At 44.0% G+C, this 16,695-nt stretch overlaps 1 protein-coding gene across 1 annotated transcript in view; it reads right to left on the bottom strand.

The window, feature by feature from the left end:
* Positions 1 to 623: 623 nt before the first annotated feature.
* Positions 624 to 16,695, bottom strand: part of fndc4a (fibronectin type III domain containing 4a) — a gene marked incomplete at both ends in the record, with an annotated part of 32,606 nt that continues 16,534 nt past the window's right edge. Inside the window, 4 exons of the mRNA XM_084453354.1 lie at positions 624 to 665; positions 4,344 to 4,477; positions 8,644 to 8,733; positions 15,796 to 16,000. Of these exons, the coding sequence (XP_084309480.1) occupies positions 624 to 665; positions 4,344 to 4,477; positions 8,644 to 8,733; positions 15,796 to 16,000 (471 nt within the window). The remainder of the gene's footprint in view (positions 666 to 4,343; positions 4,478 to 8,643; positions 8,734 to 15,795; positions 16,001 to 16,695) is intronic.

The raw sequence follows: 16,695 nt of genomic DNA, 5'->3' as shown, positions 1-16,695 counted from the left end.
ATGTGAAAACATGCAAAACCCCAACAAAAAATACAAAAAGGCATGTCGTTAAGCGAAACATTATACAGTACGTATAAAAAAGACACTGCTCATTGAAAACACGAAGACAGGCATCCCAGAGATGGTAATGATGTATTGTATTGCGATTACAAGTATCTGGCAAAGACATGAACGGTAACTACATAGGTAACTACATAACATGTCAATAACATAATATGTCATGTCATACATTATGCACACCTGCTGAAGTTAACTGCTTGCCAGCTCCTGTGTGTGTGTATGTGTGTATGTGTGTGCGTGTATGTGTGTGCGTGTGTGTAAGATAAGATAGATTAGAGTAGAGTAGGCCTAAATGTGTATCTGCATGTTCAAGTGTGTGCCCAACTGTGTGTTTTGTAAGTGTGTGTGCATGCACGCGTCTCACAAGATTAACTTGGCCGGGTTGCAGCGACGATCGCCCCTCACAGTGGCAGTTTAGCTAATGGCTCGTTCCGCCCAGGAGATTCTCTCGTCAGTGGGGGCATTAAGGATGGGGTGACAGGAGAGGAAAGAAGGGGAGAACAAGAAGAGAGTGGATGAGGGGGGGGGGGGGGCGGACGACTTCGACATCTGCATCCTTCCCCTCAAACCTCGATGATGTTGACGGAGCGCACGGAGGGATGAAACTGTAACAGAGATAAAGAACAAGTGTTACCTTCCCTGGTCAGATCAGTTCTGTTAAAGGAGTAGTTAAGGGAAAAATCATGTTTAGCCCTGTTTTAAGGTTACTTATGATCATATACAATGGTTCAGATCAAAACGTTGACAAAACTAGCACTTTTGAGAAAGTCTGATAATTGCTCTACCACCGTTTTGATCATACAATGGATGTGGGTGGGCACCTTGAAAAATCATTCAAAAAACATGTTAAACTCTCAATTTCAAAGACAAGAAACTCACGAGATGTTAGTTGGCGTTCTGACATATAATTCGCCATAAAGTAAGATTCTAGTTCATCTGGAAAGGCTTTTTTAAATATTTAGCATAGAACTATTTAGTCGCAGGACATACGTGTGTAAACTTCCGCAAACTAGGTAGCCTAGCAACATAAACAATAGCAATAGCTACCGTAAGTAGTTCCGCTTCCTGAATCTCCTCTGCGGATTGATCTACACATCTACAACGGTCGCTTCAATACAAGTCAATGAATTTCATAAAATGATCAATAAAACCATACAGGATTCATACTTTGCGGCAAATTTGATGTCAGAACACCAACGGACACCAATTACCCCCTCGGTGAGCTTCTTGTCTTTGAAATTGAGAGTTTAACATGTTTTTGAATGATTTTTCAAGGTGCCCACCCACATCCATTGTATGACCTAAACGGTTGTAGAGCAATTATCAGACTTTCTCAAAAGTGCTAGTTTTGTCAACGTTTTGATCTGAACCATTGTATATGATCATAAGTAACCTTAAAACAGGGCTAAACATGCATTTTCCCTTTACTACTCCTTATTTGTTTACTACGGTAAACACTGCAGATTGCCTGAGAGCAATTGCTCTTGTACTAATCGCTGCTTTTTAGAAGGCTGGTGTCTTCCACTGCCGAAGAAGAGATGAGGGTTTAGCATTACATTAAGCACAGATGACTGCACACGTTAGATTACAGAGCTCATACTCTTTAAGCCTTAACTACTCGCAAGGATGGATTCAATTATGTAATTTGAGGGTAAAATGTAATGAATTCTGGATTTTCTTGACAACACCGCTCATGCACAAAAAACGGACTTTGCCTGAATTAAGAGACTGAGGGCGGTGAAGTCTGTCAGAGGTATAATGATCGCTGTGCTACTCGTCTTTTGTAGACCAGTAATTTATACAATCATGGATACTGAGGTGAGATGTTTGCTTTGAAAGTCGTGCTCATTTAAAAAAGGTTTATCGATTAAAATACCACCGCCCATTACATCCAGAGCAAAGTTGTAGGTTACGTGCATAAAATGGCGAATGTACACCATTCTACACAAGTCTTATTTTAGAACAACTCTGTTGAAGAACAATGAGCTGTCATGTCCAGCGTGTTAACATGGTCCCTCTCAGCTTGTCCTTGTGAGGACCTTGACATACACTTTCCCTTACTGGATGTTCTGGACAGGATCTGATTGTCCAACTTAATTCTGCTGCTTGATGCATGTGCATGTCCTCCACCCTTGTCTCTGCGATCTTTCAAAAACAAATGTGTCTCTGATCCTTCTATATCGTTTTCCTACTTCCTCCCTACCCCAACCCCTGCCTCTATCTGGGCCCAGGCACATTCACGCACACACCAGTGTTTGCCATGTCTCTCCTATGATGTTTTTAGCCTCTCTTACTCTGAAAATGTAATTTAATGTAATTTATTGCTTCATAAATGTTCTTAGCCGTTAGACAAACATACTCCAGGAGCTTGCTCGATCGCCTTGTTGAGAGGGGTCAGGGAAGAATTTTTACAGCTCACTTATCTGGCCCCCGGGTGATACTGTTTTTTTGCTTCCCTCTGGAATATGTAGGGGTGGGACGTATGTCCACCTCCTTTGTTCTCTGTAAAGCGCATTGTGTTGCCTCTGGGTATGAAATGCGCTATACAAATAAAGCTTTGATTGATTGATTGACTGACTGACAGATTAATAACAATCATCCCCACTGGTATCGGTCGTTCAGCATGGTTTTGGCTGGATTGTTTAGGTGGAAAGTCAAGGGAATCGATAGCCCATGAATGCCAATCTAATTGACCTCCCTCAGCATGTGTAGAAATGGATCGTTTATATAGTTTTTTTGCCTCTCTTCAGAAATACTCCCCCATTTCCTTTGATACTTTCCATTTTAAAGTATCCAATTTCAGCCGTCGCTGTTCTAAGCTGATGGGAGTTTTACCTGCCAAGCCACAGCAATATTGTGTTTGGAGATTAAACGATGTAAGGAAAGGCATTTACATGGTGATTATGGACTGCAGGACATCAAATAGATAGTGTTATGCTGTTATCATTGTGGCATAACAGCGGTCAAATCCTCCCCAAAACAATAACAAGGCACCCTGAGTGGGAGGGATACTGACTCACTCTGTTTTGATGAGTTGCTCTTGTAGGCGACTGCCCTGATGAGTGTTGCTGTAAGTGATAAGCTATATACCTCCGTCCTCTTTACCAATGTTACAGACCGGTGGGAGAAACTGCCTTCACAATATCTGCCACAGAATTCCACCGGAAAAGTGAATCAATTTCCCCGAAACCTCTCATTTACAGTACCAGCATCGACCCGCTTAACGGGATAACATAAACACAACACAATGAGAAATCATAGAAGGATTGCCCTTGAGCTTATTCAAACATCAGAATTCAACACTGCTAAGTAGCCTAGTTAATTTCTACACAGGCGCGAGCAATGCAAATAACCCCTGTCTTTGATCGGTCAGTGCCCTCAGTAATCTGCTCCTGATCTGTTCCGACATTACCTAGTGCTTCTATACGCTACCACTAACATTGTCCGCATTCAGCCACCGTACATAGGCTATTTCTCATAGCAGAAACTCTGCTACTTTTGCATCGCCGTTTAAGCCTCCTACATAGTGACACATGAAAAAGCTGATCAATCTTGAGGAGAAATTTACATTTTTTATTTTAATCTGAGGTGGGGTTTTTTTTCTCCAGAGGTTGGCGTCTGAATACCTGTAACATGGCGGCCTGCGGGTTGCCATGGTGACGGTGCTGATGGGGGCGATATGAATCGTGTGTGTGCTTTGTGTCTTTGTGTTTGAATGAATCACCGACGGGGATCACAGAAATGGGGTCTGGGATAGGGGGTTTGTGGCTGAGTCAGTGGTTGCCAACTTCGTTGCGTTGCCAACCCTCACTGAGGAGGTCACTGAAAAAAGGAGTTAGGATATAGGAGGTCGAGCTTCAAACTGGGAAATAAGGTTCGTTGAGATGGTTTCAATCTTTCCAAGTGTAGAGATGAGATGAGTGCAGAGAACACTGCAGCACAGCAACACCGAAGACATTGGTATTTTAAGAAGACATAATGTAATGGAAATGATCAAGCTGACATTGTTAAACATGTAAGAGGCAATTTGTTAAGTCTATATTGATACAGTACACAAACAAATCACCATAATCTAATGAACAAAATACACTTTATGAATGTTGTATACTGTATAGAGTTATTGTTCCTTTCAAGTTAATACTTAATGCTATACAGACAAACTACATCTATAAGAATTGTTACGCTAGAGATTCAGTGCACAAGGTGCCTTCAGGAACGTAAGAAAGGTCGGCGCCATCGTAACGAGCCGCTGCGTAGCCAGATGCATTGTGGGAGGGGCTCACCTTGCTCCTGAGCAGGCCTCCGCTGTGGTGCTCCGGCGTGCTCCTCTCCGAGCAGGGCTTGGCCTTCTCCTTACTGCTGCTGGAGTCGTTGTCCTTTATGATGTCATACTGCCTGCAGAACAGGGCGATGACGGCTACGGGGTGCAGAGAGGGAGGGTGGGAGATGGAGAGAGAGAGAGAGGTAGAGTGGGGTAAGAGAGAGCAAGAGAGAGGAGGAGGGCTTGAATTCACCTGCCGCTAGGGTTGGGTATTGAACTGATACGGTACCAGTACCCAACGGAACCTTTTTTCAGTACTTCTTTCTTTCGCTCATTACTTTTACTTCTCCATTCCAATATGACTGGTGTGTTGTATAATATAACAAATATAAATAAAGATATATATATATATATATATATATATATATATATATACACTGTAAACTAGTGCTGTCAATCGATTAAAAAAAAAAATTGGGTAATCACAATAATAGGCCACAATCTGTTCGTGCCACTCCCCTCAAGCAGGAGGCTACAGTCCACTAGGACCGTGACCGCACACCACAGAGGCAGCCTCTTCCCCACAGCCACCGGCCTTAGAGGCTGGTGTCCCCCGCTGACCCGCGAAAGCAATAAAAAATGATTCTGATAAAAAATTAATTCTGACATACCATATGTTTCAAATAAAATGCGCACAGACTGAATCATTTTTGGACTAGTGTAAATGGCTTACCGAGAGACACACTTTTCCTGACGAATAGAGTTGGCTGTCGAGACAGACATTAATTGACTTGTAAAACTAACACTTTAATGAATATAAAGGTGTGATGTAAATTGCTGTAAAGATTGAGCAGTACTGCATTTTAAGGGAATTGGGTCGTGAAGCAGTAAGTGTCGGAACTACAATGCGCCTTAAAGCGAGACACTCAAGAGAAATTGCCCTAGTAAACGCTTGACTGGATGGACGGACAATATGCCTTAAAAAGTGCCATCTGCCTGAGTGCTTCTCTGAGCCAGTGCGTTTGCTGGGCGCATTTAAAATGGGTGAATGACAGGGGCACACACTTTAAGAGGAGACAGAAGTTACCTGGAGCTTCTCAAAGGAGTGCCATTGATGCTTCTCAGAGGGAATATGGAGAGCTGTCAATGGCAATCCTGTTTCCTGTGTTTACTTGTGTTGATTCTTTGTATGCATTGTGTGAAGCACTTTGTGAGTCCTCTCTGTGAGAAGTGCTATATAAATTAAATGCACTTCTTACTTACTTTTACTTACTTACAATACACTCCTTTGCGAAGCTTCAGGTAACATGTCAGGGTTTTAAAGACGAATTAAGTGAAATCTAAATCTACCTTTCAGGAAATACGATAACACCCCCTGAAGAGAAAGATTATAAGACCTGGGGAAATGCTTCTTAATATTTATCCCCTGAATCTTATTTAAATCTACAAATACGCCATTTAGCTCTGCATTGGCAAATTTGCATTCATTTAGCAACCCATGTACCGACTCGTCACAGCCAGAAATAAAAACGTCTCCTCGATGAATATTTGATGAGAGACTAGCTGTTTTTCCTCTAATGCTATAAAACCCAGTGATGTGACCATATTACTAATTTACAAAGCATTAATACACTATTGTATTGTGTCAGTGAAAGGCACAAAAGGTTCTACTTTCCCTGATGGAGCTGCCAAGTGTCATTTGGCTGTTTCACATCAAAGAGAGTGACCCACTCCCGCGTTGCTTCACGCCTGGTGTGATTTGTATTACGCGGGTGGTGGTTGGGCTGGTGGGGGGGGGGGGGGGGGGGCGGCTGCCCATCGCCTCGTGTCACCAGGCTCTCTCTCTCACCTGGTTTCTATTCGCTTGGTTTCCGGTCCTAGAGCCCTCTGGTGTCCTGGCACACAAATGCCAAATCGAACAGCCCAGTCTCGCCAGACACTACGAATTAGAATAAAACATGGACATTCCGAACGAAGTAGCCTATTCCAGAAGAAGTTCTTGCCGCATCGCATCGTAGGTTTATGGGTAGGCCTGTTTTGGGTATAATATCCGCTGTGGCATCCACCTCGCTGAGGGTCAGCGGGAGGCTGCCACGGGAGCGCTTCGGGAAGCCGCCTTTGCGCTCCAAAGCCCTGTTCAGCACCATGGACAGCGCCGTCGGCGCATCACACCCCTGACAGCCGAGGTTCAGCACCATGGACAGCGTGGCCAAGTAGTGGGAGGCGTCTACCGGCCCTTTTCACTCACCATGGCAACCCTGCCGCACAGCTGCAGCCGATTCCATGATCACCCTCTGACTGCTGGGACACCGGCTGCAGGCGATCGGCTGACGAGCTCCCACGGCACGAAAGACCAGCAAGGGAGGCAAACGGGAGACTTAGGGCTCAGTAAGTCACAGAAGGTGCTTGTCTGATGGACCCTTTTTGTACGCACCACAAAGTGTTGATCTGGAGCCTTTTTGTTTCCTCAGGAGTGAGCAGAGGTGAAACCCCCGGACCCCACGCAGCACGGCTGAGGGAGACAGAGGGACCCATACTGCCACCGCCCAATCCTTGTTTTGAACCTTTGAGTTCTTGTTTGGTGAATAAATGCGCAATAGCGCGGACTAGCAGCCGGCCTCGACCTCGTTCACTGTGCTCCACCCTAACTGGTTCCCTAAAACCACACAGACCGGAAAGCAAATAGGCCCCAGGCTACCTGCCCATGTGCCCCTTGATGGTCAAAGTGCTTTTTGGAAACCCTTTTTGAGGACATTTGAGACAAATAACTATTTCAAGAACCTAAATGGAAGTGAGCATGTTGTCTCATAAGAAATTTGCTTGGCTTAGTTTGAATTGCGCATGTATTCTTGATTAATGTATCGAAATATTAAACGTCCATTTAATCTGCAGAGCAAAGATGCCTCGAAAAGCGAGCCGGCCCAAAATAAATAAATAACGGAACTGTGTGAGGCAGCCAAGAACAGTGAATGCCTGACCACCTGGATAATAAAACCAATCTCTCTCTCTCCTACTAGTCATTATTATACAGTGCAGGTGCCATGCTGTCCCCCTGGACGTGTGTGTAGGAATGCAGGCATGGGGACACGACCGACTGCGCCCACAGCTGGCCCCCAACAGAGGCCTCAAATTGGTCATATATTTTAATCTGTCTCTCGCGACGGTTGCATCAAGACTGGTTTAAATGCATAGCAGTGCACAGAGGAAGTTGTACTGTATTCGCATGCGATGATTCAGATAGTATTTAGATAATCTGTTAACTGCAGATAAATATATGTTATTGGTGTATTTACTTAATCAGATATTACATTACAGTAGAGATACTGTACAGTACAGCCATAGATATTCATAACCGTACTGCTTTACACATCTCCAGCCTTAACCAGCATCTGGGACTGCTCTGTTCTGTGTGCACATCAGTGCTCTGTTCTGTGGTTTCTTGTCCACTTCTGCTGAGACTGAGAGTCTGCAATTGAGTATCCTTCAACGACTGTAATAGCCTATTCATTATAATACTGTACATTTGGAAAAAAAAATATTCTAAGGCGTAATCATAATAGAATATTATTCAGTTTGTTGTAAGATTCTGTGTTATACTCTCTGAATATCAGTTGGTAATACTATCGTTCGGCTGGTTACGTCGCGCTGTAGTTGGTGATCTAACGTTGTGACACGTGCCCTTTTGAGAATGTGAGCACCTGCCCCAGTAAAGGTCTCTGCGTGGCCCTGCTGGGGGATATTGGATGCGCCACCGTTCACTGTGCCTCCGCACTTGATTAATCAGAGCCGGTTCTCAGAGGGGAGATCAGACGTGGCTAGCGAGAGAGGGCCTGATGTTTTCATTTCAATCTTTTCAATTCACTCTGATTGTTTCTTTCAAATTTGTTCTCACTGTGTTATGATTCATGTTTTTATCCATCTCTTTTTATGGAAAGCACTACTGTATGTGTTACATTGATTTGTATGAATGGTGTTAATAAAGAGACATTGGTATGGATGGTGGTTTGACTTCAGCGCAGGGTGGAAGAATAAAGCCTAAATTAAACCAGCACATTGGAACGGCACATTGAAGTCGTGTTGTGCATTTTGAAACTGACAATAAAATCGCTCCATCAGTTCTTTGTCTTCTTAATGGATTTGCCTTCAAAGGATTCTCTGGTAAATTGACTGATGAACTTTTCAACATCACCCATCCTTAAGACACGCCCACCCAATAGATTTCAACACTTTCTGCTCAACAAAGCAGCGTAAAGTATGATAAATAAAGGTTTGACACACGTTACAAGATTGATGCAGTTTTGTAGTAATGAAGTAAACCGTACCTGCCCACATAAGCAGCACCACCACAATGATGATCATCTCCCCTGTCTGGAGGTGTCTGGACTTGTCCAGGCCCTGGACCGTGGGGTCATCTAGAGGGACAGAGACAACAGACAGCCAATCATATCACTAAGATATACTGTAGACACAGGTCTTAGACAAAGGGCTCTTTAAGAGTGGGTGAAAAAACGTGGAAAAACGTCGGCCTATATTCGTAGTCTCCAAAACTGTTAACCTTCCTTCCTTCCTTCCTTCCTGCCTTTAATGGAGAAATCACTGATCTGACATGGCTACATTGGAATTGGTTGTGTGAAGAATCAGTACATTATCACCTATTCAGTTATGTAAGATCAGAAATTATGTCAGGGAAGGGAGGAAGACATAAGTATTCAGACATGGTCCTAGGAAGGACTATTCAGACACGGTCACAGATTTATCAAAGTGGACCATGTGTGAAAGCCCTTAGCTATCATCAATAACTAAAAGCTTGTATTCCTGTGGGACATTTTTTTTTCAATGCAAGAACATCCGATTTAACAACTAGACATAACCCATTAACAAGAAGAAGAAGGATAAAATAAGATCCTGGCTTCTCGGAGAATTGCAAAGAACACCAGACAAAAAAGGCTTTTCAACTCAAATAAGACACAATCTCTATCCATCCCCGTTAGCTCTCCCTGTCAGCATGGGGAGAAAAAGATGGCCGTTTATCTCCTAGTGCCATCACTGTCCCTTCTGCCGTGGCCGCTAGAAGAAGAAGCGCTCGGGGAAAACCACACATCAGTCTTCTGGCATTAATCCCCCTTTAAGGGGATTGACTAATGGGCCCATTCCCTTACCCGCTGTACCATCCTTTAACCTGTGTGGAACTCATCCAGAGCACCACTATTCCCGATTGATCCTCTTGATCCAATCACACGCCGCTCGAATCGTCGACTTGCAATGCCAGGTTGTCAGTTCTCCACACGACAGCGGTTACAAAGGGCCGTTCGTTTGGATTGCCACACTCGTTTTTTTTGTTTTTTTCCCCTCTCTCAACCACTCGGTTGAGATTAGAGAAATCAAGCGACAAGCGACCGGTTTAAAGATTAGGCTTGTAGGTGATAGGAGAGAGATTCTTGTTTGATATCGTGGATGAATGTTAATGATCTGGGAGGAGAGGTTGAGCACCCCAGGGTTGGATGGAGGAACCAGGAAATGACCTAAACAGAGCACATGCTGGCTTCGCGGCGCCATGCATTTTTCACACCGCGGCGCCGCTTAGATACGCTGACTGATTCGGAGGAAGCAAGATCCGAGATGTGGAGTTTGAGGAGTGAGATGCTGCATTAAGTTAATTCCCTTCCTCCTGTTCAGCTCAAATCCCCGAATGGCGCTCCGGCTGTTCCCTGTTTAGAGAAGCCAAACATATTTGTACCGCCAGGTGCGTCGTTACTTTTGTCATCTCATTTTCTCTTCTAGATGGAGCTGCTGTCGCCTGCTATGCTCATGGGTTCCAATGTTGTTTAAACACATAGTATAAAACCAACCACTCCATAAATTGCAATTCTTTGCAATTCGTTGCTGGAAGATGTTCTTATGGACTGCTTTTGTAGACAGATAATCAATGCACTGTACTATTGATCTAATGTGTGTCAAGTTGCGGTTCAAGTTCACAGTCTCGCAGATCGGGGGCGAAGATCACGGAAATATAGCCCAATTTTTGTAACTGTGCATTAAAGATGTGTGGCAATACTTTAAATTAAAACCCAAAACAAAATCAAGGCATATGTTATGCAGAATATAGCCAGGAGGATCGTGCATGTTTTCTTGTTTCGGCTGCTGTCAAAGCTGCCAGGCCAGGTTTAGATTGTGATCGAGCGCACTAAACCTGGCATCCCTTCGAAGCATCACAGTAATTGTGTCTAACGGGACCTCGTTCCCAGATAGTGTCCTCTGAAAACACCCCACCCTCCTCCTCACTGTATGTGAGACGGTTGGAGAGCTTTGTGGTAAACGATGTTTGCATTGGTTTGATGTGATTTTCGGGGAGTTATTTTTTTTACACATTTGTTTCTTGAGGTTACATCTCAATGGTTTCAACTTCTATTTTCAGTGATAATCAAAGACTTCAAAATATCCAGGTGAACTCCTCTAACAGTATCCCTCACATTGTTTAGACATTAAGGGCCAAATCCACAAAAGGATTGTGTGGCTTTAGCAGCGGCAAAACCCGTGCAAATGAAACAAAAAATGGCATCCAATCCACAAAGCACACGCAAAGGGTGAAAAGTATTGCAAACTTCACCGATGAGCAAATAGCTTCACGGCTGTGCTAGTAATGAATGTATGTAAATTAGGTAATTCCATGCAAAATTGCCCCCAATAAGCCTTGCGTCTGATCCACAAAGACCATGAGCTAACTGCCACACGCGGTTAGAGAGGCGCAAATACCGCTTTTGAAAAGCTGGTATTAACTGCAGCAGTCAGCGTGCACTCTCTCCTTCTGTCTCTCCTCGGAACTTGTGAGGTTTGAATGATATTGAATTGATATTGGATGATGTTAAGGGCGAAACATAGAGGGAGATTTTAAAATAAGTCCAGTCAGCTGTGATGCACAGCAACAAACTGAACTGATATTTTCTGCAAACAAAAGTGTGGTCTGTCGTTTTCATTATGAACCAATCTGTGTCCTGAAATATGGAGAAAGGTCACATGGCTAATTGCAGTCATGGGCGTAAATTGCACACAGGTGGCAAATTTGTGGGTGTTTGGCCGGGCATATCATTAGAGCAGAATCTTGTGTGGATATCGTGCTTAACTGTAGCAGATTGCCGTTGCAATTGCTATGCAAACAAAATATTGAGCTATTAGCAGGAGCAATCCATTCTTTGTGGATTTGGGCCTAAGTGTATTGTGTCATGTCATCGTGTGGAAATGCTCCAGGATTCCTGACCTGAGGCTCAAATCACTTCCTCTGAGTCTGATTGTAATGTAAATACTAACAGTAGGTTTGCATACAGTGCAGTACAAGAGGCTGTTTACACGTGACTTATACTCTACTGCCATTGCTGCAGAAAAGCCACAGGAGCCCTAGTGTAAATAAAACATCACTCCTGCATCTCCCAGCAGCCCTGGAGGGGGTCGTGAGAGGATGGAGGAACATCTCTCACTTCTGAAGCAAACAGTTTAATTCTCTTGTGGCCTGGAGTAACACATGCATACATTCTAATCTAAAGGCTGTCCGGGCAGTAATGAAATTGCCCGAGTCTCCCAACCAGCCGCATTGATCTCTGAAACGAATAGGGAAAAAAGACTGTTTTATATTACGACCCCCATCCCCGTGATTGTCAGCCATTGTTCGTTAGCGTTTTATGCGCGGCTCGTAGGGGGAAGAGGCGGACCCGGGAGCGAGACCGTTTCTATTCTGCTGTACGCTCAGATGCATAAATCATATTCCTTTGGATTGTGTTGTGGGGGGGGGGGGGGGCGGCGGAGAGGGGGGCAATAGCAACTATTGATTCAGAGTATAACAGCTGTAGCTCAACGGAATGCGTCCGCAGTAGATACGCCTGCAAATCAATTCACTTTGAATGGGAGTGGGTGGCCGCTGTGAAGGAACCCCCAAAATAGCTCTGTGATGTGGAGGGAAGCTAGATTAAAAGGCCCTTGTAAGGCCCAGTGGTAGCCAGAGCCCTGCATAAAAGAGAGACATTAACTTTGAGCAGGTGAATTGTAGCTTTGCGCTGCGGCCGTCGGAGCGCCGTGACAGATGAAGTTATTTAAGGACGGAGGTTGAATTCCGAATATCCTGTCTGGGCACCCCGAGTGCTCTGGGCCTTCGCAAAGAGGCACATCGCCATCAGATAACACCGCTGCAATATTGCTTTATCTACTTCCATTCGTCTTCCTGGGGTTGGGAAGTCGGCGATGTTGCGGAGAGATACGCGTTTACAAGTTGTGGAGCTCAGGGTCGAAGCTTCGTTTTCTCATTCAGATGCATTTCCGAAGCCCAAGGGGGTCGTTTTATAGTAATAATATCTCGTTACTCCGTGGTTTCCACGACGGATGGCTCCGTGGCCAGACTAGTCTAGGCAAATGCATACAGAGCTGCATGGAAAGAATATACTTCCCATGTCTATAATCAATGCACTTGTATTTTGCATATTCAACCATCACAAAAATGTTAGGCTACAGGTACAGGTGGTGGCGGGGGCTCTTGAACTACTGTACGTCAGGCACGTGCACTCTTAGACCTCAAGGGAGGCGAGGGACCCTGCCTTTTTCACCTCTTATAGAGAAGTGCCTTTTTCTGCAGGCTAAACCTTTTTTATGAATAAATTCTTGTCGTGCAGAGCCTGACCTGCCTCACGGATTTTGATTGAATCAAAATATCAGGTTGGAAAATAATTTCTTACTCCTGGGCGAAGCCCTACCCACTGGAAATGGTGAACGAGTTTATCGCCCTCCAGTTTATGCCCTTCACGCCAGCCACAACTACAATACCCAGGATTCCCTGCAAATAAGCATGCGCAGACGTAACTGAACATTCCGGTAAATGTCATTTTCCGATTAAGGTGTATACATGTTAAAATATTCTGATTCAAACAGGCATATGCCAGGGGTCTTATTCGGAATATTCTCCAATGGGAATATGGCCTTAATTGGGTTTGGTACGTGTTTACATGACTCTGGCCCAACCGGAATATTGAGCATATTCCGATTAATACAGGAATATGGTGTGCATAAACGTAGTCATTCTCTCTCTCTTTCTCTCTCCCTCATGAGTTTTAATGTTGTCTTATTGTGTCAGTAGTTAGTTAGCTAATGTAGCCTAATATTAGCAGCTCTCTCTCTCTCTCTCTCTCTCTCTCTCTCTCTCTCTCATCCTCTCTCTCTGTCCAACTCAAGAAAATAGGCTAAATGTTCTCTAATATCACCATTAAACAGTAACAGTGCAATTTTGATTGTAGGCTTCTAGCTTAACCATTCATCATTCTACTGGATTGCTGTAGGGTAATGCATCTTCATCACAGTGGCAACCTACAGCCCCCCCCCCTCTACTGTGATGACTCTGTGACACGAAAGCATAGCTTTCTGCAAAGCATCATTATAGGTGACTGTAATGTAGGCTAATATCACTCACAGCAACACAGTATATGCATCTAGGTAGTTTTCTAGCTATTTATGGCTAGTAGTAGCCTACTTTACATAATTATCTAATTTAGGTAAAAATGTGCTGCACACGCCACACAACCTAAGTGCCCCTTTTTAAACTTTAGCCCCTGCCCCTCTAACAGCCAGTGCATATCCCTGTTGTTCGTTGTAAACTTTTAAACAACAAATTGGAAGCTCAAAAGTGATTGGATTGCCTTTTTGAACTGGGGCAAGGGATGGGAGGAGTTGGCATTCGGAAGACAGTAGATTAATGAGGACGTTACAGGGTGTTCACAACCTGGTGCCCAAAAACACTCTCCCACTAATGAAGTTCACACACTGACTAGACTTTTTCTTTGGCTCACTTGGATGACTCAGGAGACCTAAAGTGCAATTCATGATTGATACTAGATAGTAAATAAACTTTGTTTGAATGTTCGAACACATTCAGAACGACTTAGGAGCTCACATCCTTGGCCATTGCAGGTTGATTCTACATGATTTCAATGTTACTTCAACATTATTTTCGATCATGTTGTACAGTATGAACGTTAACAACTGGGTAGATGGATTAGGAAACTCTAGGAAGCTGAAGTGTCTTTTGTTTCATCTTTCACCCAAGTTTGTCTTGACGGTTCTGATGTCTTGATTGAATGTCTGTGGAGCATGTATAGTAAGGTTAACATGGCAAACATACTACACACATGACCTAGAATTAGTCTCACGGTCACTTGCTTTTGCTGATCATGACACCTTTATCTAATGGCATCCATCCTGAGTCAGCTGAAGAGAAACATTGGCATCAGCACTTCATATGAACAGAATGTGAAGCCACGCCATATCATGAAGAAGAAACATCTATCCTTACAGTCTGGACCCAGATAATACTGAAGTAAAAATCTTCAATGGAGGTTCTATTTTAATCTTAAACTAATTTAGGTTTTGGAAACTACCCTAATCTAAGAATCTTCGGAATTTAATTTACTTGCTCATTGACTTTCTTCCCTCCATCTGAGCTGAGAGCTATTGAAATGTATTGAGCCCGAACTCTTGGTCACAGATATATAGTCATATTTAGTCGTGGCCCTATCGACATCGACCAGGAATGCTTTAGAGTGTGTGTCAGAATCCCAGTTAGCCACCCTGACTGAGATAGTGATGCATAAATTCACAGGGGTAACCATGTGAGAAGAGCCTGTCAATAATGAATTGGCCTGTAGGAGAAAATAAACCTCAGACAGTCACAGTCAGGCTCCTCGGAGCCGCGGTGAGCGAAGCCCCCAGGCTCAGTGTGCTTTACCGGCCCTGCCTCTCTGAAGTACCTCACTCTGCGTGTCCGTCCTTGAAAGCAACCACATCAAAGAGAGGAAACGAGCGTGCGGGAGGAAGGTTCTCCTGGAGGATTTTCAAGCGGAGAGGTTCTGACTGACTCAATGGGACCACTGAGAGGTTTAAATTATGAAAGTTAGGAAAAATGAGAAGAACAGACTCATGGGAAAAACAGAAAAGAGGATTTTGTTATGTAATATGCTGACACATTTGAGGAGCAGCGTGAAGCTGTAAACTATCACATTTTATTATTGCGCTTTTAAAAATGTCCCATCCTTTACACCGTGGCCTTTTGATCGCCCTTAAACCTGTTGAACCCATGCTTGTTAAATTAAGGTTTTATTCGGGCATTCAAAAAACCTTTATACGCCCTGCATGTCTCTCAAATTATTTTAAAGAGCATAATCGTTCTATTTAAAGCTTTGAAATATGGAAAGTAGTACATTTGGCAAAGCTCCAGAATTAAGCACCTACAGTACAGTATACCCTTCATGGGCCGTGAGAGTTGTTGAAGTGATGTACAGCTTCATAAAGGACTTCATTAATTTGGATATTAAATCTGCACCCATCATGAAGCATCTTTATCGGTATACCCTCGTAATCTTTTATCGTACAGCGACATTAGGACATTATAGCGAACTCCCCTCAATCCCAGGATGGAATCCAACAGTACACCCAGAGCCTCGTACCTTGGTTGGAGCTGTTGGAAGGGAAGCGGTCTGTCTTCTTGAGGGTGCGGAAGTGGACCTTCTTGCTGGCCTGGCTCTCCCCGTACAGGCCGATGGACTGGACCTGGATGATGTAGTCCGTCTCTTCCTCCAGGTCCCAGAGGACGCAGGACCTGCTGGTGGTGTTGACCTCCCGGATGAACCTCTGCATGTGGACGTCCTGCCTCTGTGATTGGACACCATGAGTGACCAAACGGTTACAGAATGTCACAGCTCTGGAATATAGAGCCCAGTATGAAAAGAAATGAGAAAAAAACTGGAAGGGATTAGAGATTAATACTAGTTAACCTGACGCGTCAGAGGGTTTGCTTCGCATAACCATCTGGGAACTCTCCATTGGAAACCGTTTGGGAGAGGGCAGGCACTTTCAAAAATACTTGGCAGGTAATTGGATGAACCATCTATCACCGTCTATCACGCGCTAACTTCAACCGCTCCTCACTGTCATCACACCGAAACCCGCCCAGAGTAAGCGTTTGTATTTCAAATTCCTCAGAACCAATGCCGATTGGCGAGATCATTTTCCCAAGCTGGCACAAACGGATCTCTACGGAGAGTATCCAGACTGATTTGCGAGCTCGGGAAATCAGGATGGTCTCACAAGGCTGTACTTTAGTTACTTAGGTTAGTTAATACTATGCTCCTAATGCCATTGTTGTTGGCGACGTCAGTCTTGCCTCTCTCTCATCCACTCTGCCCACCTGTCACTTTCTAAAATGTCCCTCCAGAGAAAGTAAAACCTCAGACCTGCTGTATCCGAATTTCAAAGAGCTCTTTGGACAGTACATTTACCAAGATGGCATACAGACTGTATCATACTGTACTTGACTGATACTTGAATCTTGCACCTTAGGCATGCTC

This window comes from Borostomias antarcticus (genome assembly GCF_949987555.1).
Source record: "Borostomias antarcticus genome assembly, chromosome: 19".
In the NCBI taxonomy this organism is placed as follows: Eukaryota; Metazoa; Chordata; class Actinopteri; order Stomiiformes; family Stomiidae; genus Borostomias; species Borostomias antarcticus.
Note: the sequence above shows the minus strand (reverse complement) of the source record. Positions and strands in the feature narration are given on the sequence as shown.